Source organism: Macrosteles quadrilineatus, unplaced genomic scaffold, assembly GCF_028750875.1.
Source record: "Macrosteles quadrilineatus isolate MER2022 unplaced genomic scaffold, UCM_ALF_1.0 Scaffold_1__1_contigs__length_201487025, whole genome shotgun sequence".
NCBI classification, from domain to species: Eukaryota; Metazoa; Arthropoda; class Insecta; order Hemiptera; family Cicadellidae; genus Macrosteles; species Macrosteles quadrilineatus.
Window position 1 is genome coordinate 122,918,395 of NW_026542594.1, and position 27,075 is coordinate 122,945,469.

At 34.4% G+C, this 27,075-nt stretch overlaps 1 protein-coding gene across 1 annotated transcript in view; it reads right to left on the minus strand.

Moving 5' to 3' along the window:
• LOC128984248 (uncharacterized) overlaps positions 1–27,075 on the minus strand; it is a 188,647-nt gene that overhangs the window by 131,455 nt on the left and 30,117 nt on the right. Inside the window, exons 5-7 of the mRNA XM_054403554.1 lie at positions 15,198–15,304; positions 2,602–2,733; positions 1,353–1,436 (exon numbers count right to left, since the gene is read on the minus strand). Of these exons, the coding sequence (XP_054259529.1) occupies positions 1,353–1,436; positions 2,602–2,733; positions 15,198–15,304 (323 nt within the window). The remainder of the gene's footprint in view (positions 1–1,352; positions 1,437–2,601; positions 2,734–15,197; positions 15,305–27,075) is intronic.

Below are 27,075 nucleotides of genomic sequence, written 5' to 3' on the forward strand. Positions count from 1 at the left end.
TTGAACATAAGGCTTAAAGATTAATTTTAGCGTTATCAGTTTACAGTGGCGGTCCAAAAAGGGGAGGCTATAGGAGCTGAACCCCACCCATTGGACCTGGAAATATAAATTTACTAATTTGTCATAAAAATGTGACGGGGGTTTTTGGACACAGTTCTTCGTCAATAAATACTAAGTAAAATGTATAATTAATGATATGTTTGAGTACCAGCACATTAACTGTCTGGGTAGCAGAGTGGTTATAGTGCTTGCCTTCAATCTGAGGGCCGCTGGTTCGATTCCATGGTTGGAGATCGTTTTCAGGCCCAGATGCCATTTGTCATTGGGCTAGGAATTAATTATGCTATCTAACAAAAAGGTCGAAGTTGGATAATAATAAGACCAGGGTTTGAACCGTGTTCCCTTTCAAAACTTAAAAAATTGCAATGATTTAGAAAACACCCAAATAAAATTTTAAAAAGTATGGTTTGTTGCAATCATATCCAGTTTGATAGCAATATTTACATCATCTTACCTCAGGATTGATTTTATAAAAAGCATATTTCTTCGGGTCGATGTCTACTTATACCGGTGTCTAGTTGTACCTGCTGCATTTTGGCGACAGGCGTCTAGTTGTACCTCGTCCAAAGCTGTAGGTACAACTTGACGAAGGTGCGGACGTCTAGTTGTACCTACATCTAGTTGTCTCTACGTCTATTTGTACCTCTTAAAAATCTGCAGGTACAACTTGTCGGGTACGCCACCGTCTACTTATACCTCATACGTCTTCGTCTAGTTCTAACTAATTTATGTTTACATTATCTTCAAAATAAATAAGCATGTGTTTTAATTATTAACACATGCTAATAACATTTTACAACAGCTGGCAATTTAAAGTCAATAAGTTAAACTATAGATAAAACATACTCACTGGTAGATTTCCCATACTTATGGAACAGCTGAAGCCAATTTTATCATTAGTTCTGTCCGGTGCACTGTAGATGTCATGTTTTGTTTACAATTTGTTTCTTGCTATTTCAGTCATTTAACACCCCGTTAAACCAAATAAAATGATATAAACACAAACAATAACTCATCCGCTAGTTATATTATCAAACAGTAAAGCACAAACCGTTAAATTAACTCTAAAATAATAGAAACAAAATTTTGTCGACACTAGCCACCAGTGTCGCCGGACATGAACTAGACACAAAAAACGAGCTTCAAAATTGACAATGGGATGGGAAGTCTACTTGTGTTGGTTAGTCTATGGTTAAACACAGTTTATGCAACATGTGGTTTCAACCTTATGAAGTAACTTCAAAGAGTGAGCTCAAATTCATTCAACATTATAAGCAGTGTAGTACACCTACCTTGTACAACAGGCTCAGAGGACTTCCCCTGAGTAGCAAGCATTGTAGAAGTGCATGGCATTTAGCATGTACATCTCTCACAACCTGCATTTAAAAAATAAATTTCATATTATTTGTAGCCTACTTAACACATTTGCTGGGGCCCACCAAATGGCGGGCATAATCCCGGTGCGGCGCAGTGACGAGCGGATCTGTTTTGCTTTCAAATATTTCGGTCTGACGAATAGCAAATGACGTGCGGTGATGTTCTACGTTACGATGAGTGTCGACGTAGTTTGCTGAAAAACTCACAGATAGCAGGAGCACTGTCTGGAACCAGCCGGTCCCATTGTATTGCCAATAGGAGGGAGAAAAAACAGGACAAGTTGATTTCTAAGCTTACTAGAAGGGAATTTTACGGGGAAATGTACCACCAACCTGCACCACAATAAAGCACCCATTCCTAGCTAAACGCTGACATTAAATTACCCGTTCTTCCCAGTGTGCTGCTGCTCAGAAATTGAATGAAATGTAGGTGATGGTGGCACTCACCGGTGAGCGTTAAGCGTGGCAGAAAGAGCTAGAGCACTCACCGGTGAGTGGCCCACAGCGAACGTGTTAAATCACCATAATGTGTTAAGATTTACACCCTTAACAAAGGACGTCAAATCAATGTTCACAATTATTATTTCTTAGTCTACTTTACAGGTGGCCAGAGTCAGCTGTGTATTCTTATGACTCGTTGACAAATAAATTGAATACTGTCAAAGCACAATAACACAAGTAATAATAGTAATACAAGGACACAGTGTTGGTGGGTGGCAACTTCACACTGGCCAGCCTGTTGCCATGGTAATAACAGTAACAACAAACATGTAAACAAAAACATTGCGCAGACGCTCCATCATAAGTGCAACAGCTGTTTCGGTTTGCCAGGACAGTGGTGTTGCCACTTTTATCTCGCCACAGTCTTGTATTAGAGGAGGCTATCCCAGAACAGTTCATATTTTTACTAATGTACACTGGTTGAACTAGTGCATGCTTCCGGAATTGTCAAAAATAAATTTAAATTTATTTATAGCATTAGTGGTACACGTGAAAAAGAGGTAGCCCCCAGATATATTAGGCAAAAGCTGCCTATATGATTTCACAACAATTTCTTGATGCATGCAAGAAAACGGATCAACCAATGTTCAAGAGCAGAAGTGTAGATGAATATGAGAAAAATATTGATTAAATAAGTCTTCAAAAAGAATAAATTAATACAAACCTGCGAAAGAGCAGAAACACCAGTTAGCTCTGGTGCAGAGTTGCAAATAGAGGGTAGAATGTGTCTTACACACAGGAGCAAGTTGCTAATGTCAGTGATGAGAAGCATAGCTCTTCCACTACTGGCCCTCGCCTACAACACATTACAACATGAGGAGCAGATAAACCGTTTAACCTCAAAATCCTACTTGGATGTACATAACGTTCACTTACAATTGTTATTTGTGTAACTAGCGCGCAAAGTGGCACTTTGCTTTTGCGTTACACATTATATTTTTCCTACAGAGAAGAGAATTTATTTATAAAAATAAATATGTCTGCCTTAAAAACTAAGGTTGCCAATGACACAGAAAAAAATTTACACTTAAAATATTGATAAATTTAGGAAAATTTATAAAAGTATGAATCGCGGGACGATCGTTCGCCGTTGATGCTTAGAATGGCCACGATCGTAAGGCGATGGTATGGGCCAAAATTATTTTAACGGTATAAAAACACTTATAAGAACAATATATATACCATTCGAAATATCACATTCTGAACTTTCATTTATTACATAAACAAACCCTGTAGCAGGTATATAACTGCGGCACGACTTTTACAGCCGACACTTGGGAACTGGCAAAACACGACTTGTTTGGCATTACCCTGCTCAGGTAATGTTCGTCTTGGGATGTTGTGGGTGGTACCACTGGATAGCCATTGATTTAATCTTCATTGTGGTAGTGATATTTGGAACGAAATATTGATTGGACAACCGGTACGATTTTATGAAAAATGTAAAACAAATGGCCAACAGTCGCTAGGCAATCGTACGGAAATTATGAATTACATACAGTATAAGTTATCATTACTAGTTATATAGTATGTCATTTTGAAGAGAAAGAAACGTAGCTTGTGATAGTAGCAAAAACTTTCAAACAAAAAAAAAAGCTTTCAACCATATGCAAAAATTCATCAAAAAATACCTTCAAAACCTTAAATAAATTATTATTGGAAAAATCTTACTATAGCATTGAAGAATTTTTTCTGGATAATTTTGAAGGGTAAGTTGTGCCATGGTTTAAGAAAGAGTCTTTATTTTTTTTATTTTATTTATTTATTATTGTTATTAATATTATTTTTTTTTTTTTTTGCTGTAGTAGAGTTATATAGGTACAGGACAAAGCCTATATCCTGTCCTGATACAGACCAGACTGGTATTTCGTCATGTAGTTTGAGCTTAGTTTTAAGAATTGACAGATATTTTTTCTTTTTGTACAAATGAATGAAATGAAATGAAATGCTTTAGTTAGTTTACAGTATTACTATTACATTTTTAAAGTTTGAATAATTGTAATTAGTTATATCAAATATATCAGTGTAGTATTAGTTTTATAAATATTGACAAAACTCCTATCTATGTACATTGTACTCCAAAAGGTGTTATGAGTTAATAAATAATTTGAATTTGAATTTGAATTAGCAGCCCTGCGCTCAGGGTTATTTCCGTTATCTCTCAGGAAGACGACGAAAGTGCGTCACTACTGTCAAGGTCTCGTACACAAAGTGCCTTGTATTCGCCATTGCCTGTTGTTGCCGGTGAGTTTTCGCTCTTGTGTTATCCGCGATTTATTACTAAATTTGTTATTATTTCATATTGTTAGAAAAATGTGTGTGTTGTATAACCATAGTGTATATAAATAGTGTGAAATTGTGTTTATAAAAGGTTGTATTTTGCGGTTTGCTGTTTATTATATTATTATGCCCCTAACACGTAAAAACAAAAATTGTTACCCAACAATACCCAGCCTACAATTTTGTGTAGGTAATTGAATACACTGCAAGATGATTATGTTAGTTTGAAGAAAAACATTTGGTACAAAAGTTTTATACTAAATACTATGAATTTTTTTCACAAAATCGCTAAAATATAAAATCATTATTTTATTTATAAATAAAAAGTTACGATTGGCCCGACCTACGTACGGGAATTGAGTGTTCAACTAAAACTGAAGTTATATCAATATTTCCATTTCTAATCCAAGCAAAGTTCAAGTGGTTAAACATTTACTGAAAACAAAAAGCTGCCAAGATGAATTAACACATGTAAACATTGTTATTTTCCTATTCTTTCCTCAAACAGTCGAACAGACAAATAATTTGCAAAAGATTTCCTTTGAAAACACTTTGTATACATCAGTGGTTATAGAATCTTACTCATTTCCTATAACCAATGGCAAAATCACAGAATAATAAACTAACCTGATAGTTCTAAAGAATATTTTTATATTCAACCAGCTGTTAGTTAAAACAAATTGTATTGCACTAAAACAAATCAAAAATTGTTTTACAAAATAATTTGAACATCCTAGTATTTTACTGTATTATATTGATTTAATCTGTCATCCTCTTACCGAAGAATTTAACGTATCAATGGTCAGCATTACACATAATATAAATACGTCAACCCTTAGTATGTCTTTTAATTTATATCCAAATGCTGAATTTGTGTCACAAACGCTGAATGTTTACAGCTGTTATGTTAAGCAAATTATATCATACCAAAAGCTAGTTTAAAATGTTTGCGTCGGCTGCTAGACTTAAAAAAAATTAAAACTTATATCTAAAATAAAAAACTGGGACCCTAAACTAAAATTATGGCTTCGACATTCCTAGTTTTCAAAATTATCTTTCTTTCAACACAAAAATCATGAAAATCCGTCAAGTGGTTGATTTAGAATCGTGAAATAAAAAACCCTGTCACGTTTTAATATTATAGATTTTTACCATAAACTTTATGACTTTTTTGGATTCCTTACTTCATTAGGTTTACAAACATGTATATATCATTATTAGTACAGTATAGACATATATTATATAACTTTTTACAACACAAACTAACACTGTACGGTTTTCATTTTTTTCGGTTCTCCGTTTGTTATTATATTTCGCCCCAAAAACTTATAAAAAAAATATTTTCCTAACATGATATATATATTTCTATGTAGGGAATTAGATAGTCTATAAAATGTATATAATGAATTTCCCATGAAAAATCTTAGAAAAAATTTTACCGAGGCTGCTTTTGAAATTTAAAAAAGTTTCTTATTTTTTTCACTTTACTGAAAAATACACTGTGTAAATCATTATTATATTTCTAGATTCTCCTGTTCTTTCCGAACAAAATGAATATAAGGTTGCCTAGGTTTACTTGTTCGGTTGAATTTTTAAGAATTTTCAAAAAAGGTCTGCAAAATCACCAAAATGGGTTGGTCATTCCCCACTTCTAACATTAGCCACTGCTAGACTCAGACTGTTTCCATGGAGAAAAATCAATATTTACATTCAAAAGTCTCACCTCAGAACTCTGAAAGCCCGCGGGGCCGATTCCTAGATCAATATCAAAGTGGGAATAGTTCTATATGTATCCTCAGAGCTGTAGCTTTATTTTTGTCCAATTTGAGCCCAGTCGGTTTAGTAGTTTTTGAGTTTATCCCATACAAACACACACACAGTCAGATAGACAGACACACACCACCTCATCTTTATAATAGTAGGCCTACTAGTCGAGTCAATATATGCACTTGAGATAGAACAAATTCCAACAAATGGTTTTTCGACGGTTTTTGGTAGTAATAGGTATAGAAAGTACCAGGAAAAAAGTCTACCAAAATCGGACAACCGGAAGTCGGGTTTTTCCAAGATGGCCGCCGCGAGGTCCTCAAATCGACAAGATGACTGCAAATTCGTCGATTCATAGTTCCAGGATTGGCTGATTTCCACGAAAATTGGCAAACACATTTAGAACTATATTTCGAACCTTAAATATGAAAACTAGGCAGACAAAGTAACCCAAAGATGAATTTTCAGGGTATTATGTGCTAAAAAATAAGATTTTTTTACCTCAAATATATGTTTTTCTAATATTTTGTACAATGTTTGTTATAATTTCAAATTTATTTTTTCACCATTAGATTCAACACAAAAAACCTAACAATTTAGTATATTGAATCTTTGTTCTGCTTCAATTTGTTACAGAGATATTGAAAGTAATAAATTTAGTATGTTTTCTTGCCGAGATAGCTCAATGTTAATCTTATGGAGAATAAGCATAAATATTAATATTATTTTTCATTAAACTTATATAGATAAGACTTTTTTTTCTGCTTCATATTATCTGTTTTAATATTTTTTTACTAAAAATTCCTTTTTGGCAGTTACCATTGCAGCAAACCTACGTATTCGGTTCCCCAGTTTTAATCATAAAGAGAATGATAGAATATTACCTTAAAAAAGAAAACGTTTTATGGTTTTATTGTAGTGTTGGGTATGCAGAGTAACATAGTAAAAATTGCCAAAAATCGGTCTACTGGAAAACCCCTAGAATCAAGATTTAATATGACGGATTTTCTCAACATTGGAAAAAAATCCACATGCATTTTCATTGATATTGACTTCAGACCACCACCGATATTTATTGGGTGGTCATTTCTTGATTTCGATAGGGAACGTGTTTTCGGCCGTCATTTTGGATCCCCCTAACGGATATAATATTTTTTTTAATGTAATGACGGTGTCATTTCAATCGGGAACGTGTTTTTGGCCGTCATCTTGGATCGGCCATATTGGATATAATTGTTTTTTTATGTAGGTAATGGCAATGTTGTGACACATTATTTTAAACTAGATTTTCACGCCTATTCCATTGCCAAAATGAGTTTTTAAATATATTTTTTTGTTTTAAAGATATATTCAAACGACAATTCTCCTGCATACATTTCTTAAGGACGTTTCGTATTTTGAACATTTTTTAAGATAATTTTTACTTATATCTCCAGTACATATTAACGCTTGCAGTTCGTTCTAGCCTTAAACATTTAGTAATGTAAGGGCTTTCATTTGAGCTATTGATCATTAAAATCTAACGAGTTAGAGACTAGTTACCAACCACAACAAAATATTAAATTTCACTTTTTAGAAATATATTTTTATTAAAATATTTATATCTCGGGTTCTTAATACGCCACCAAGTTCTTTCTGGTTTCAAATTACTCAGTAAATGTTTGGGTTAATTTTTTTAATCATTAAATAAAATGTGACAAATTTAATATGGGTCTGTCTTATTTAACAATAATGTTTTTTTCTAGATTAGTCTTTAGCTTAAGACATATACCCCCAAATCGAAAAATAACTCCCAATACTCTTTATAATCTTAAAAGATTCATCAAAGTATTGACTTTTACTGTAGTTATGGATTATTTATTGGGAGTTATTAGAATTGGGGATATATTTACTTAACTAAAGACAAATTTCAAATGCAAATAACTTAATATTAAATTAAGGTGCATGGCTCATTTTTTATTAATTAGTCAGATATTATTTAGTGACTAAGAAAATAAAAAAACCAATTCTCTACTGAGTAATTTGAGACAAGAAAGAACTTGGTGACGTATTAAGAACCCGATATATAAATCATTTAAAAACTGATTTATAAAAAGTTAAATTTAATATTTTGTTGGGATTGGTATCTCGTCTCTAACTCGTCCAATTTTAATGATCAATAGCTCAAATGAAAGCCCTTGCATCATTAATTATTTAAGAATGAACTACTAACTGAAGATAAGGAAAATAATCGTAAAACATTTCAAAGTACAAAACGTTTAAAACAAAAAAATGTATTTAAAAACGGATTTCGACAATGGAATATGTGTGAAAATCTAGTATATATAGTCATAATGTGTCACAACACTGTCGTTACAACAACAAAAAATTATATCCAATAAGGTGGATCCAAAATGGTGGCCAAAATACGTTTCCCATCGAAATAAAGTACTGACCACCTAATAAATATCGATGTTGGTCCCAAGTCAATGTTTAGAAAATTGTGCATAGAAAATGCTTATGGTATCTTTTTTTCAAAATCTGTCCAATGTTGGGAAAATCTGACTCTGCACACCCAAAACTACAACATAAAACCATAAAACGTTTTCTTGCAATATTTTTAGGTAATATTCTATACTTCTCGGACTAATAAAAAAATTGATTTTTGCTTATTCTCTTTATTATTAAAACTGAGGAACCGAATACGTAGGTTTGCTGCAATGGTAACTGCCAAAAAAGGAATTTTTAGTAAAAAAATATTAAAACAGATAATATGAAGCAGAAAAAAAAGTCTTATCTATATAAGTTTAATGAAAAATAATATTAATATTTATGCTTATTCTCCATAAGATTAACATTGAGCTATCTCGGCAAGAAAACATACTAAATTTATTACTTTCAATATCTCTGTAACAAATTGAAGCAGAACAAAGATTCAATATACTAAATTGTTAGGTTTTTTGTGTTGAATCTAATGGTGAAAAAATAAATTTGAAATTATAACAAACTTTGTACAAAATATTAGAAAAACATATATTTGAGGTAAAAAAATCTTATTTTTTAGCACATAATACCCTGAAAATTCATCTTTGGGTTACGTTGTCTGCCTAGTTTTCATATTTAAGGTTCGAAATATAGTTCTAAATGTGTTTGCCAATTTTCGTGGAAATCAGCCAATCCTGGAACTATGAATCGACGAATTTGCAGCCATCTTGTCGATTTGAGGACCTCGCGGCGGCCATCTTGGAAAAACCCGACTTCCGGTTGTCCGATTTTGGTAGACTTTTTTCCTGGTACTTTCTATACCTATTACTACCAAAAACCGTCGAAAAACCATTTGTTGGAATTTGTTCTATCTTAGAGGCTTTTTTGGGCTAAATCGACTCGTCTATACTAGCTTCTGTACCCGTGCTTCGCAACGGGAGGATGTACCAAACCGCCTAATCCAAACACTTGTTAAGTAGATTGAATTTATAAACAAAGAGCCACCAAATTTTTACAAAAAAGTATGACCTACACTGTAATTTATTGTCCTACTGTTTAAATAATTTTCATAGCTTATGGTTATAGAATCTTTGTTTTTTTCCATAATCAATGACATAAATAATCCTACCACATAGTTGTGTAAAATCTATATATTGTATATAATACGCTAAGCCGATTTTTGTAAACAGAACTCCTCCCACATTTTTTGACCGATTTTGATGATTAAAGTGTAAAAAAATGGCCCTGATCTGTAGTTTTACAAAGTGTTTTTGGTTTTTTGAAATCTTTATTAGTTTGGGCAGGATCTGCCATCAAAGTTGGGTTTTCTCCCATAAGATTAACATGGGGGAATCTAAATATTTAATTGGAAACTTTGTCTCTACTTACTAATTTGAGAGAACGACTGGGCGTAGAAACTTGGTAGAGGTGTCAAAAGAAAGGTCTTGGTCTGTAGATCATTTATAAAAAGAAAAACGAAGTAAATTCCTTTAGGGCTCTGCTCCAGAAGCCTTTAAAGATCCCTCTACAGATTTGTTTACATTTTGGCCATGTGGATAATACTTTTTAATGAAACAGCTGTTCATTTTTACTTTCTCCCCCTATACCATAGTATATGGAGAAAGTATTTTCGTCAAAATTTTCGAGTTTGAGTTTTGAGTGGATATATTCCTTTTGGGTCCCCCTGGACCCAAATAAGTGGTTTTCGAAGTGATGTTTGTGTGTGTGTGTGTCTGGATGTGTACAGAGCTAGAGACTACACCTGTGGTCCGATTTCGATGAAATTTGGTATGTAGGTTCTAATCCATGGTATCTCCAGGCATTTTTTTTCATTTTTTTGGAATTTTGATTTTTAATGGGGATTTTCCCATAAAACCCCATAAAAAACCGGAAAAATCGGATTTTCTCAAAAATGGCCCGAACGATTTTGATAAAAATTTAGTATGTTGTAGCCCTTTAAATTCTAAAAAAAAATGGTACAAATCCCATTTCTGTAAAAATTACGGTGCAAAAGTTATTGTAAATTATGTTATTTCCCATAAAAACCCCATGAAATAACGGAAAATCGGATTTTCCCAAAAATGGCCCGAACGATTTTGATAAAAATTCGGTATGTTATAGTCCTTTAAATTCCGAACAAAATTGTACAAATCCCATTTCCGTATATTTACTCTTAGCGCTTACACGTGATAAAGGCTGTTGACAAACTTATGGGAGAAAGTATGTGTCAGAATGCTGATACCGTTTATTTAAATTGTAAACTAAACAACACACATTTATTGGGAATTACTGAATTGTCCAAAAGAAGTATTTGCAATGTTATTTTCTGATTTTAAAATTGATTTTCGTCTGTATCATGTCATGTTTTGCATTATAACGTTCCATTACGATATCAGTGGAAAATCCTTTTATCACAGTAACTCTTACAATTATTTCTTATTGAACTATCTTATATCTATTTTACGGGTTGGTGTCTGCATTTTTCAGCACTTTTGCCTATATTTTATCATATTATTCTAGACAGATCATCATAGGTTCATGAGATTATTGTCATACATGTTACAAACATTTTAAAATACTTGTGTAGAAATATGTGCATGATTTAGAAAGTCATTAAGCTGGAAACTTGCTATATACTGCAGACTTTTCAGAGAGGTAACTTTGATGTATTCATTCATCTTAGTGAAAACATAATATAGATATGTAAATAAGAACTTGAACTCTTAGAGAGCCTTTGAATGTTATAAGACTAACGAAAAGGGTTGTGCATGTTTACTAGCGCTACTCAGCAACAAAATCCATTTAATTTATCCCTAAAAAATACATTCTTAAAGTGCACTGAGCAGCAGCCTAAAAAAATCTCTGTAACTTACCTATATAGTTACAAAATGTTCAACTCGCAATGTGACATTTTATAATTCCGATCATACTTCTCCAACAGATAATTTATCTGCAGAAGAAGTTTATTGTTCTCTTAACGTGTCTAATAACATCCAAACACAGAAACCTTGCCTAAAATGGTACCTATCTTGACAAATTATTTGCAGTGGCCTATATTACGGACCGTGGCCCACTGGGTTGGTAACATTATTGAAAATAACACAAAATTTTTGCTGTAAAAAATAGCACAATGAGTAAATACTATTTAACACGTTCGCTGCTGGCGTTGTATTTTTACAACGTGCCTACCCGGCGCCAGGAGCTAGCGTTGTACATATACAACGCTGTGTCATTGTTGTTTAACGTTTCCATGGATCAGCCAGCTCGTCACGAGCGTCCTATACTTATTTCTTTGCAGCTCGTGGGGACGTACTTTTCTGACAATAAAAAATATAGTTTCCCAAAATCCCCACCAGGGTCGTTTAGAACAGGGCTTTGTCCCCACCTCTTTTCTGCTAGATAGCGACACTACTTTACCGACTGCAACCTGGGTAATGCTACTATCTATCAGAATCGCTTGGTACTATGTCCAAAGCCAGTTTTATTGCCATCCAGTATAACTACTGTTTTTACTGTAATTCAGTGTGTCGGCAGCAATGTTTATGCAGCGACAAGCGTTAGTTCAGCTCCTGGCGCCGTCCCGGCATCTAGCGGTCAGCAGCGAACGTGTTAAGCAGCTACTGTCATGACAGGAAGGTCATTTTAATTTAAAACTAGATTGCATTTATAAGATACGTTGATTAAAAATGCATGTAAACGTCAATATTTACCTAACAGCCAATTTACAGTATTTTTTTGCTTTTTGGAAATGCCACATTGCTATGTTATTTACATTATTTGCTACCAATGAAGCCGCACGACCATATAAAGAGGAGGCCCCAGTTCAAGAATAAAAGCCAACTTCACTTCAAGTATATTCCACTACACCTAACATTCCGTAGAGAGATTATATTGACAACTTTATGTGGGTAATTAAAAAGGCTGAGACAACTAACTGACATCCCCCATGTCAATGCATTCTAGCGACTGTTTACATTGAAATGTCAACGCAAAGGTAAACAAAGATTGTGAATTTTCTCATGCTTCCATGGAGACCAATTAATTAATATTTACTTTTGAAAACCTCACCTCAAAACTTTGGACATCCAATGGGCGTAGCCTGGGAGGAACTCAGGGAAGTGAATAGTCCTATGACATTCCTAGGTATGTGGACAATCTGTGTGCTTAAATTGGCTGTATCGGTTTAGTATTTTAGTCGTGGCAGCCAGACAGACAGACACCACCTCAATTTTATAATAGTATAGAATAAAATATAATAGATAGATATATAGGTATAGATTAACATTTAAAGTAGCCCTCATTGGTGTAAATAATAACAAAATATATATATTAATTTGAAAGGATATTGTTTTTGACCTCTGGGGACATCAAAATGAAAAAATAAATCGGTCGCAGGTCCAACTTACTGTCTTACCATGAGACCTATGGTAATAACTTATTCTCCAAATGGGAAATTCACTAAAATACCCTGTAGGTGTTCTTCAGGATAAGATAAGTTCAAAAGCAAGAACTAGACAAAAATACAAGTTATTTTAACATTTTTTATGAGCTCGCTTTCTTGTCTATTTGGTACAAATTTTGCAATCGATTTTATACTAACATCCCGATATGCTAGAGACTTGAAACTTGAAACATAGCTCAAAAGTGGATGACGATGCAATATTATATCATTTTATTTTCATGTTTCTCTTGGGCTGCGCCCCACAGGCTTCCAAATTTTCAATGTTTACATTTTGGAAGAATGTAATTTTATCAGTTGAAGTCAGCTGTAAATACTTTAATTTGACAGTATGTTCAAAGAGCAGAGGTTAAGAGGTACAGTTTCTGCTCCTGAGACATTCAAAAGTATTAGGATTATGAGAATAGTAGCAACAACAGCTGATTAAGGTTAAAAAGGGGTTTGTTATGTATTAACAGGTTACATAAAATAGATTTAATATACAGGGTTAGTAAAAAGTGTGGAGAACTCCTGTTATTTTTTTAACGGCCCATACTAGAAAAACTAAACTCGGCACACCTTTATGACATGTTATGCAGTACTTTTTGGGCATAACCGTCACTTGGTGTACATCCCCAAAATGGGGGATTTTGGAGGAAACTCAAAAATTTCAAATACAAAGACCCATCGAGTGACCCCTCATTTTGAAGGTCCTGGTAAAAGAAAACCAACAACACAAACTAGAGGTCTTTATCTCAATCCAGTAAAAATGGCAGCCAATTGAAATTCTCAGAAGTTCAATTTAACTTACAGCTTTCCAAGTCTGGAGACCTGCTGTAAATTTTTTAGCGGCTCACACTAGGAAAACTTAACTCTACACACCTTTTTGGCATGTTATGAAGTACTTTTTAAGCCTAATAGCCACTTGCTTACCATACCCAAAATGGGGGATTTTGGGGGAAACTCAAAAGTTTTAAATGATAAGCCCCATCAAGGGACCCCTCATTTTGAAGGTCCTGGTAAACGAAAACTAACAACGCAAACTAGAGGTTTCTTTCTCAATCCAGTAAAAAATGGAAGCTGATTGAAATCTTTAGAAATTTCAAATAACTTGCAATTTTATATTCAATTAGCTGCCATATTTTACTGTGTTAAGATAGAGACCTATAGTTTGCGTTGTTACTTTTATTTTATTATGACCTTCAAAATGAGGGGTCACTCGATGGGGCTTATCATTTAAAACTTTTTAACTTCCCCCAAAATCCCCCATTTTGGGTTTGGGAACTTATGAGAATTTCAATTGTCTGCCATTTTTTACTGAACTGAGATAGAGACCTTTAGTTTGCGTTGTTGGTTTTCTTTTACCAGGACCTTCAAAATGAGGGGTCACTCGATGGGTCTTTGTATTTGAAATTTTTTAGTTTCCCCAAAATCCCCCATTTTGGGGATGAACGCCAAGTGGCGGTTATGCCCAAAAAGTACTTCATAACATGCCATAATGGTGTGCCGAGTTTAGCTTTTCTAGTATGGGCCGTTAAAAAAAAACCAGGGGGTCTCTACACTTTTTACTAACCCTGTATTTACACATTAAAGACTAAAAAGTATAAATAATTTAAATTTATAAATATGTGGGGAGAATAAATACTTGTAAGATTTAAAACGAAAAACGTGGGGTGCATGCAATATATTATAATAGTTCAATAGGTGAAGATCATAATTAATTGTAAATTAGCTATTGCATGCACCCCACGTTTTTCGTTTTAAATCATACAAGTATTTATTCTCTATACATATTTATAAATAATTTTCTACGTTTTAGTTTGTTTAAAAAACGTGGTATTTTAACAATTTTTTTAAATTCATAAATTATGTATGTATTTGATTATTTAATATTGAAATGCATTTAATTTTAAAGTGAAACTTTAAATGGAAGTGACCAACCTATTAATTGGTGGAACTACTTGACAATGACTAAGAGTAATTACTAAATTTGAGTGCTCCACAAGGAACACAATTAAGTTATGAGAAACCCCAATTCTATTTCGTTTCTATATCTGCTATAGCAGGGGTTTCCAACCTACGGCCTGCAGGCCATCCCACATCCAGCCCACAAACAGATTTTATCCGGCCCTCAACGGCCTTCTGGTAATTTATTATTTTTATATAATTGGTATTAACTATCAATCGATGATCGTCAGAGTTGCGGTAACGCTCGAAAGTAAATGTTTCAGTCTGTGCTATAAGATGCAATAAAGCATTCCACCCTATCATGCAGATGCAACTGATCCATATATATTTATCAGATTTATTACCTGTGTATATCGAACTGTGAAGATTGTAAGGGACTCATTTAACATCCCAGCAAGAACTCTCTGAGCTGTTTTGGGAGGAACTGTGTTCCAAAGATCTGACCTTGTCCCTACAAAAAAACTAGTATTAAATTATAACACTGTGACCAAGTGTTAAACATACACACACATTAGGGCCTATACAAATTTTAAACAATTATTTATGCTTTTGTGAAGACGCCTTTTTACGAACTTTAAGAATAGATAACTGATTTATTTTAATCCAATTTAAAAATGTTTAGCGATATTAAAGGAGCAGTAGACGTATGAAGGAGAGAGCAAGCCGCATTCAAGCGTAAGATGATTAATACCTTACGGATTGTAATTGAACTAAGCTCTGATTATCAAACACTTATTTTATCTGTCTTTTGTGAAAAGACTTCTACTCCTTTCCCCCAACTATATGGTGATATGGTGGCAAAGAGACTTGAAGACATTGATTTTGTCCACAACTTATGCATTATGACTCATAGAAGAACATGCATGGAAGACAAGCTGAAGGACCTTGATAATGAATGTAAGAAAGTTGGTTTGAAAATAAACTGGAGAAAGGAAATGAGAATTAATGCAAGGTACAGCCAACAACTGGAACTATATAGCAAGGCCATCGAGAAAGTTGAAGAATTCCTCTACCTAGGAACTAATAGATGTTTATAAATTACCTTGTTACTGTCAAATGATTCTTAGTAGTTTACAACTACGGCTGTATCATGCTGTAAAAAATAAAGCACATCTTCAGTTTTGAATGTGCTAATGATCCCTCAGGGTGGAGTCTGTCTGAAAATTAAGTTTAAGAAAGGGCCATGTGGCCCTAACTTAGCCTGATTGAATAAACGATTTTTCATTTAATTTCATTTCAAGATATACATAAAACGGAAATAAAAAAAAACTGTTCTATTTCTAATCCAAGAATATTAATCACACATCTTGCTTCAACAAACTCTATTTCAAAACTAAACCAATGTTTACAAAAACATGTTTACAAAAATCATCTGACAACAAAACATATTTAAACACAAATAAATCATATGATAAAAAGAACAGACTTAATACAACATCCCGCCTCAAGATGTCCACATCTTTATGAACCTCAGTACTACCTTGGTTTCTTGATGGACCTTCCGTAACGGGTTACTGTGCCAGCGCCTGGACGATTAAGGACCATGGATGAACAGTTTGAAAGAATACCATCTCCTCCGTAGTACGGTGCAGGAACTTCCAGTTTTGGTGAATGGTTCTCTTGTCAGTTTCCACAAGGTAGGAGCGAGGTTCGTTCAATTTCCTGACTACCTTAAAGTGTCGACGTAGATCTGTGATCCAAACCATGCTTCCAACTTCTAATTCACTTAAACCACTTGCTCCATGTCGTTTATTAAATTGTATCTTGTACTTATTCTGGTACTTATTCTCCCTCTCAAAAAAATTTTGTTTTCCACAGGATTTCAACCAAAGTAGATGGGAAATTGTCTCCTTATTTCCTTCCAAACATAAGTTCAGATGGGGAAAAGCCAGTTTCAAGAGGTTATGTCCAGTAAGAAAGCAGGGCAAGTTGAAATTTATCCTTGTTTTTCTTTATTAACCCTTTTGCTACTTTCACAGCTGCTTCAGCTGCCCCATTTCCCTGATGGTGGTGGGGACTACTTCAGAATGTGGAGAACCCCCACTCCTTTGCAAACATTTTAAATTCACTTGAGTCAATATGGTGAAACTGTGTCCCACTATCTGAATAGACAAGTTGTGGAATTCCAAAACGTGAAAATGTGGTTTTGCAAACCCGAATCACACACCTGAAGCCCTCATTCGATGCATTTCCTCGACTTCAAAGTATCTTGAGTAGTGATCTACGATAACCATATACCACTTGTCTTCGTGTTTGAACAAGTCAACAGACACATTTTGCAACGGGTAATCTGGGACAGTTCTCGGAATCAATGGTTCACTGTGATTAGTTGAATTCTAAATACACACTGGACACAATTTGATTTTCCTTTCTATTTCTTGTGAAATTCCAGGCCACCACATGGTTCCCAAAGCACGTTTCCTTGTTTTTGTGATTCCCAAGTGTCCACTGTGAAGCCTCTCGAGCATTTTCGCTTGTAGTTCTTGAGGTATTATCATCTGAGTTCCTCGAAGCAATAACCCATCAATACAACTTAACTAGTCTTTCACGTTAAAGTATTCTTGAATCTCATTAGGTAAACTTGATTTTCTAGGCCGTTCGTCTAAAATTTGTAACTTAAGTGGTGCACAGACTGATTTCGTGGACGAAGGCTTCCACTTCTTCTGTCAATTCACCATCTTCATTAGCCGGAATAGGACTTCTCAATAGTAGATCTGCTATAGCAGATCAGGAAACATTTAAAACGGTCACTTGCCCATGTGCACGCAAGCGCTTCTCTCTCAATGTTACTGTAGTTTTCTTCAGCAGGTGTTAGAGTCCGAGATATATATGCCACAGGTTTCTTGTTTTCTCTTAAAACTTGAAGTAAAACCGCTCCAAGACCTTTTTTTGAAGCATCACAAGAAAGAATCGAGGGTTTTAGTGGATCGTAAACAGTCGAACATGGCTCTGATGATAAAATCTGTTTACTGTGACAAAAACTTTTTCTTGAGTTAGTCCCCAACAGAAATAATTTTTTGTATTTAACCCTCCGAGTGTTATGTGTCGTAAAAGCGACTCATAACACACTTTGTGTAGTGTTTTGTGTCGCTTTTGCGACTCACAAACACTGTTTACGGCGAAGGCTCTATGACTGACTAAATCGGATTGAACTGGATCGAGTTAGGTATCGTTTTTTTTTTTCGCAGATTCTAAGCTTTCTCCCGAGGTCTGTCTCTTAGCGCTTTTTTTTCTCGAGCCGATCATAATTGTAGCAGACAGCTGACGTGCGTATTTGTAAACAGCTTGGTTAACCTCGCACCAATGACTGATGTGTTTTATTACGTTTATCATTGTTTTAGTGTTAAAAATCAAAAGTAGTGATATACGTGGTGCATTATAAGAAGATTTAAGTGATTTTGAAGGGCTGGTTGATGATCCTGAAGAAGTAGGTAGTGATATTGATGGAGATTATCAGCCAGATTCCTAGCTATGGTTAGGCTATGCATTCTTAGCTAAACGCTATGTACCGAAATCTGCTTTTTGCCCATAACTTATTTATTTGCAAATCTACTTCCTTATATTATTATATTTTTGGAATCCTCATAAAATTCTGAACAAAGGGGCTATTTTAAAATATTTTTAGACCTTTAAATTATAACAATTTATCGAGCGCAAACATAAATTTTTTCATTTATTTTATAATTTTTGAGAAATGTTAACCCCACAAAAATTGTTGAATATTTTTTTTCTAATGTTTTATACGTTACATTGAAGCCCATAATTTTCCAAACAAAATGATATACAAGGTGTCCCGGAACTCTCTACCAATATTTTAGGGCATTGCTCCTGGGTAAGAAACATACCTAAATATCATATTTAAATTGTCCGGAAGTCCTTAGCTACTCACACAGCCGCCATTTTGTTTTTTTTTAGTTATTAATTTTTTTCTAAAGAATGGTTAAACTTACGAAATTGAAACTTTGCACAAAAATTTATGACAACTAGACAAAGCTAGCAAAAAATTATGACGATTTTTCCAATTCATAAAACAAAATGGCGGCCATTTAAAATCTTGTTTCTTAAATAACTCGAAAACCGTTGATTTTACAAAAAGTTTACAAGAATAACTTTTTTAAGGCAATTTTAATACACATTGATTGACACCTTATTTATTAAGATTGGACGAGTATTAACTGAGATATGGCAATTTTAGTGATACGTGACCTCTGAAGGTTAGTTGGAGCGCATGCTGAAAGCGGTCACTTATCACTAAAATCACCATATCTCAGTTAATACTTGTCCAATCTTAAAAACTAAGGTGTCAATCAATTTACACAATCAATACAGTTTATCTATATTTCCATTCAGGGAGTCGTTAGACCCACCAAGTATTACCACATACTTATTTCTCGCTTGAGCAGCTGTGTCCAACACTTGCAGCAGTCCCGCGTTCGGCATAACCATACTCTCTGATGCCATAACACTCCCATTACTCATCATGTTAACTTTCTCAGAAATCCCTCTTCCTTGGCTGTCAGATATTATTGAGAGTTTTTTAATGACATTAACCCCTGACACCTTCTTAGGTGTGTGGAGCTTTCTTCTGCAGGAGTTCGCCAACTTGTTAGGAAGAGTGGTTGTCATCGGTTCTTTTGCAACAGCAGGTAACACCAACAAAGATGTATTAGTGGAGGCAGAACCATCATGAGTTTTGTCATTGTTTTCCAGGATAGCAAACTTGTTTTTACATGGGATCGGGATGTCAAGCTGTGAGGCTTGCAGTTTTGGGGCCCCATCCTTTACGAATGTCCATTCATCATCATCAGACTTTTTCTCTTTTGATTTTGGTTCCTGGTTTGATTGAGAGTTTATAGGATCCTTATTTACAAAAGACTTAGAGGGTGTTATTGAAGACTTAGCTGTCTCTCTAGAAGAAATTTATTTCTATCCACCAGAAACCATTCTTCAAAAGATGACAGCTGGGGAAAGCAGAAATAGTTCAAAATATATTTTGCATTTGCAAGCACATTAAGCCCACACTCATAGGAGTTGCGTTGTTGTTGACAGGGCATTTCAACAACTGGTCCGATTCCAAGATTTGAAGATACAACTATTGCAGATTTGTTATTACAGTTACCTAATGAGTCAAAGTGGTATGACTTCTTTGAAGCACGGTTACAAAATAGGAGGCTCCAATGTGAACCAGAGCTCATTTTACAAGGGTCCATAGAGTCATTGATGCAACAGAAAATATATTTGCATTGATCAGAATTCAGGAAGGGAAAATCTTCTAGGGCTGTTTTGTTGGTTCTGAATTTAAGCATATGAGTTTCAGGAGGGCCAAGAAAAATTATGTCATTTCGAGTTCTGGAAGCACTCTCAGACATTGAATCGAAATAAACTGAAAGGACACAGTCATCAGCCCACTTGTCTTTACGCCAAGACTTTTCTCTGTTAATTAACATGGTCACATTTGAGTGACTTAGAGACAGCTGGTCTTTTAGGCTAGACAAGATCGTTTGTAGCTTGTTGTTTTCTGATTCCAGGACTCGCTTGGCTTCTTGTTCAGATTGCAATGTTGTCAAGAAATCACTATTGGCTCTTTCAATTTGACTTTCAGGATCCAAGATTTGAGGGGCTGTCAGCAGTTCACATTGCACAGAACAATCTATCATCTTATGTATGTAGTCGGGAACAGGGAAAATTTCCTCTGTGAATTGCATTAGACGAGTATCCGATTCAATGGAATGGTCAAGTACACATTTCAGTTGTCCTTCCAGAGTCCTATTATGTTCTTTTAGTTGCCTGTTTTCCTCTTCTAATTCTAATAAAGAGGGTGGAATTGATTCTTTAGATTCAGAAGATAAGCTGACAAAAAGCTCTGAGGTAGAAATAGGCGCTGTAGGAGTTAATTTAGGTGTAGATGCAAAGAGGTCCACATTATTTTCGTTCGTGTCTATTGACTGTATAGGTGATTCACGATTTGAGGCCTTAGGTGATTGTAATGACCTCATAGTAACTGGATGAGGTCCAGTGTGTTTCCTATTAGTTACAGTTAAAGTGGATTTATTTGCATCCGTTTTAACTACGGCGTTACAGTTCCTACCAAGGCATCTCCATGTTATTTCGCCACTTTTAGCCACATAATTCTGTCTAAATTTATGATTATTAAAAACAATATTAGGCTTGCCATTTTTTGTCTGCTCTATTTGAAATTCCATAGGCATATTAAAGTTTAAATTACCTTATGCTTTTTGCTTTACTGCAATAGCTTTACTGTAAAACTGTAATTATCCTTGTTTTGAAGTTAGCAATACTGAGGCCCGATTTCACCAAACTTTTAAACCACCGTTAAGCCTTGCTCTAACTGCAGTTAGCTCTTAACTGACGAAATCGGATTTCACCACTCACCGTTAGCGCTAGTTTAGACTAAACCGTCGTTAGATAATTAACTGCCCAATTTTGACCGGTTAACTTCTTTAATCTTTCGTTAAGTAAATATCAGCTGGCTTTAAGTTTAAAGTTTATATGGAAAGGCGAAATGGTAGAAGAGAATATGGTACGAATTAGCTTTGAAAGTAAGTGATGGCAATGAAGATTAGCCTATGTCGTTCACCTAACTAGGTGGATAAGAGAAAGGGTTAATGATTTTAATAACAAAGATGAAATTGATTTTATTATTAGATATGAAATATCAAAACGTTTAGTTTTACTTTCGGTCAGACGTAAGTAAACCAAAATCTAAACCTAAATTGTCATTATTGTGCTATTTTATAGCACAATAAAAAATTTTTTTGTTGCTATTTTTGTAGTATTTTATAGAAAATAATTATTTTGGTGTTATCTACATTGTGGCTCGTTCTTGTAATTCTTTTGACTCCATTTTTTTCACTACTTCAAATGTACCAAACTGGTTAGTGAACAAACAGAATTAATATTGAACATCCCGGTAAAAAGTTGGATTGATAAGTCTTGACTCGACTGCAAAACTCAACCAATTTGTTCCTCGAATATGTTTGATCAACATTGCTTTGCCTTTATTTACTTATGTTAATTGTTTTGGTATTTATTCTTGCTTTCTGTTGTTATTTTGCTCAGAATCTATTGTATTCATGTAAGCTTGCTGTCTCCAGTTTTGTTTTCACTACATCGTAAACACTGATTTATTTTCTAGGTTATGATTACTTGCTCCCGTAACAGCCCGGTATTATGACAGTTCACTGCCACTGCCACTTGGATTTTACTCTAAACTCTCGTTTATAAAACTAGCGTTAGTTTTGACGCGTTTTCGTTGGTGAAATCAGATTCCCTTAACTGTGGTTTAAATCGTTGGTTAGTTTTAACCGAAGTTTAATTAAACCATCGTTAGCGAGAATTTGGTGAAATCGGGCCTGAGTGTTAATAACAATAAGCTATAACCATTGTTGTCAGTTTGTATAGTCCAGCTCAGATAACAGATATGAACTTTGTGGTCTGTAACTTAGTTGCCACAACTGATAAGATGTAGTTTCCTGAAGATCAGTTTTTTTTTTATTGTTTTTCCAGGAAATTACTACTCTAACCAAACTGTATAGTATTTTTTATTTTCCTTGAGCTTTTTTATGAGTAAAATAAAATCACTTGAAGTTTTCAATTTGTTTATTTGTGAGTAAAAGTCTTTTATTTTACTTTAGCGTTCTTGGTAATGTGTGATTAATGATATTATATACAGTTAAAATTAGGCTAGAAAAACATGTACCTCTCTACATACTGGAAAGTGAGTACGTACTTTAATTAGTATATATCAAACTACTTTAAAAATAAAGTGTAAGATTGATTATTCAGTAACTAGAATAGTACTTCACCAATGTTTTTACTGCATGCAAGTCCAATTTAACTTTGTAATTCACTAAATACAGTACTTTAAAATGTTGAATCCATATCACTGAAACATGTACCATCACAAACCTGTCAAAATTGTGATCCCAAGTAATGCTAATGAAGTACAAAAATTCATGGGTATGATCACTTTTCTGGCAAAATTTATTCTCAACCACAGTGAGATTTTGGAGCCAATTACGAGCTTGTTAACCCTCCAAGTGTCTCTAGTTTTGGTCTTAATGTTCGCCCATTTATTGCGCAATCGCAGGGTTTTATTAAAATGTATTTTAGAAACTTAAAAACAATGTAAAGTATACTGTTTTATACAGGGTGTCCCGGAACTCTCTACCAATATTTTAGGTCATTGCTCCGGGGTAAGAAACATACCTAAATATCATACTTAAATTGTTCGGAAGTCCTTAGTTACTCACACAGCCGCCATTTTGTTTTTTTCAGTTATTAATTTTTTTCTAAAGAATGCTTAAACATACGAAATTGAAACTTTGTACAAACATTAATGACAACTAAACAAAGCTACCAAAATATTATGAAGATTTTTCCAATTCATAAAACAAAATGGCGACCATTTAAAATCTTGTTTCTTAAATAACTAGAAAACCGTTGATTTTACAAAAAGTTTACAAGAATAACTTTTTTAAGGCAATTTTAATACACATCGATTGACACCTTATTTATTAAGATTGGACGAGTATTAACTGAGATATGGCAATTTTAGTGATACGTGACCTCTGAAGGTTAGTTGGAGTGCATGCTGAAAGCGGTCACTTATCACTAAAATCACCATATCTCAGTTAATACTTGTCCAATCTTAAAAACTAAGGTGTCAATCAATTTGTATTAAAATTGCCTTAAAAAAGTTATTCTTCCGACTGACTAAATCGGATTGAACTGGATCGAGTTAGGTATCGTTTTTTTTTTCGCAGATTCTAAGCTTTCTCCCGAGGTCTGTCTCTTAGCGCTTTTTTTTCTCGAGCCGATCATAATTGTAGCAGACAGCTGACGTGCGTATTTGTAAACAGCTTGGTTAACCTCGCACCGATGACTGATGTGTTTTATTACGTTTATCATTGTTTTAGTGTTAAAAATCAAAAGTAGTGATATACGTGGTGCATTATAAGAAGATTTAAGTGATTTTGAAGGGCTGGTTGATGATCCTGAAGAAGTAGGTAGTGATATTGATGGAGATTATCAGCCAGATTCCTAGCTATGGTTAGGCTATGCATTCTTAGCTAAACGCTATGTACGGAAATCTGTTTTTTGCCCATAACTTATTTATTTGCAAATCTACTTCCTTATATTATTATATTTTTGGAATCCTCATAAAATTCTGAACAAAGGGGCTATTTTAAAATATTTGTAGACCTATAAATTATAACAATTTATCGAGCGCAAACATAAATTTTTTCATTTATTTTATAATTTTTGAGAAATGTTAACCCCACAAAAATTGTTGAATATTTTTTTTCTAATGTTTTATACGTTACATTGAAGCCCATAATTTTCCAAACAAAATGATATACAAGGTGTCCCGGAACTCTCTACCAATATTTTAGGGCATTGCTCCTGGGTAAGAAACATACCTAAATATCATATTTAAATTGTCCGGAAGTCCTTAGCTACTCACACAGCCGCCATTTTGTTTTTTTTTAGTTATTAATTTTTTTCTAAAGAATGGTTAAACTTACGAAATTGAAACTTTGCACAAAAATTTATGACAACTAGACAAAGCTAGCAAAAAATTATGACGATTTTTCCAATTCATAAAACAAAATGGCGGCCATTTAAAATCTTGTTTCTTAAATAACTCGAAAACCGTTGATTTTACAAAAAGTTTACAAGAATAACTTTTTTAAGGCAATTTTAATACACATTGATTGACACCTTATTTATTAAGATTGGACGAGTATTAACTGAGATATGGCAATTTTAGTGATACGTGACCTCTGAAGGTTAGTTGGAGCGCATGCTGAAAGCGGTCACTTATCACTAAAATCACCATATCTCAGTTAATACTTGTCCAATCTTAAAAACTAAGGTGTCAATCAATTTGTATTAAAATTGCCTTAAAAAAGTTATTCTTGTAAACTTTTTTTTAAATTCCTTTTTTCCAAGCGAGTCCTGGAATCAGAAAACAACAAGCTACAAACGATCTTGTCTAGCCTAAAAGACCAGCTGTCTCTAAGTCACTCAAATGTGACCATGTTAATTAACAGAGAAAAGTCTTGGCGTAAAGACAAGTGGGCTGATGACTGTGTCCTTTCAGTTTATTTCGATTCAATGTCTGAGAGTGCTTCCAGAACTCGAAATGACATAATTTTTCTTGGCCCTCCTGAAACTCGTATGCTTAAATTCAGAACCAACAAAACAGCCCTAGAAGATTTTCCCTTCCTGAATTCTGATCAATGCAAATATATTTTCTGTTGCATCAATGACTCTATGGACCCTTGTAAAATGAGCTCTGGTTCACATTGGAGCCTCCTATTTTGTAACCGTGCTTCAAAGAAGTCATACCACTTTGACTCATTAGGTAACTGTAATAACAAATCTGCAATAGTTGTATCTTCAAATCTTGGAATCGGACCAGTTGTTGAAATGCCCTGTCAACAACAACGCAACTCCTATGAGTGTGGGCTTAATGTGCTTGCAAATGCAAAATATATTTTGAACTATTTCTGCTTTCCCCAGCTGTCATCTTTTGAAGAATGGTTTCTGGTGGATAGAAATAAATTTCTTCTAGAGAGACAGCTAAGTCTTCAATAACACCCTCTAAGTCTTTTGTAAATAAGGATCCTATAAACTCTCAATCAAACCAGGAACCAAAATCAAAAGAGAAAAAGTCTGATGATGATGAATGGACATTCGTAAAGGATGAGGCCCCAAAACTGCAAGCCTCACAGCTTGACATCCCGATCCCATGTAAAAACAAGTTTGCTATCCTGGAAAACAATGACAAAACTCATGATGGTTCTGCCTCCACTAATACATCTTTGTTGGTGTTACCTGCTGTTGCAAAAGAACCGATGACAACCACTCTTCCTAACAAGTTGGCGAACTCCTGCAGAAGAAAGCTCCACACACCTAAGAAGGTGTCAGGGGTTAATGTCATTAAAAAACTCTCAATAATATCTGACAGCCAAGGAAGAGGGATTTCTGAGAAAGTTAACATGATGAGTAATGGGAGTGTTATGGCATCAGAGAGTATGGTTATGCCGAACGCGGGACTGCTGCAAGTGTTGGACACAGCTGCTCAAGCGAGAAATAAGTATGTGGTAATACTTGGTGGGTCTAACGACTCCCTGAATGGAAATATAGATAAACTGTACATGGAGTTGGAATCCAAACTAATTGCTTTTCAGAAAAATAAAAATAAAACTATAATTATATCAACTATACCAGATAGATTTGATGTTGAGTGGAACAAGCATATTCACTTAGAAATATTGAAAATAAATAACTACATTGAGGAATTAGCGGTCCGATGTAACAATGTTCATCTTTTAGATATCAATAATTTTCAAAGATCTCATTACACAATGCATGGTTTACATTTTAACTCAAGAGGAAAAAAGAAATTTGCTAAAGAAATACTCAAGACATTGACAAAAACATTGGTAGAAGGAAAATGCCCTGAAAACATACTGAAGATGAACACAAAAAAGATGCAGGGAATGGAATACAATGATAAAGAAAATAAAGTTAAAATAATGGTTCACAACATAATGGACATCTTCAAATATCACTCTAATGATAAGCGCACAGCATTCGCTCACTGTATATCTGCAGACCTCAATGATGACAGAAACATGAGTGCCGGAGTGGCAGTAAGTTTCAGGAAAAGGTTTGGCAGGCCGTTACACTCAGACTTATTAGATAGCCACCTATCCTATCAGCAACCTAAAAATGGACCGGGAGTGTATGGTTTAGTAACGAAACCAAAGTATAATCTTAAACCAAGCTTAACAGACTATGATCTGGCCTTTGCAAGTCTAATAAAAGACTTTAAACAAAAGCAGTTCTGCCAACTAATCTGCTCACCTATGGGCTGCGTCCGAGATCAAGTTTCCACGGAGCATTTTATGACAAATCTGATCAAATTTCAACAGAAAACTGGGGAATTTCAAAACTCTTTCAATTCAAAAAGAGTTTTTAACAACGGTTTTAGTCACCTAGAGCTTGTAAATTGTTTAGAAAGGGCAATTTCAGACCAGCATAATCAGCAAAGAACAGCACCCTTAATAACATCAGTAACAGATTTTCCAACACTTCCAGCACCTTCTTCATCAAAGCATCAAAGCTCAATCATGAAGAATTCTGACAACCCCACTCAGACCCCGGACAAAACAACATCTTCATATACTG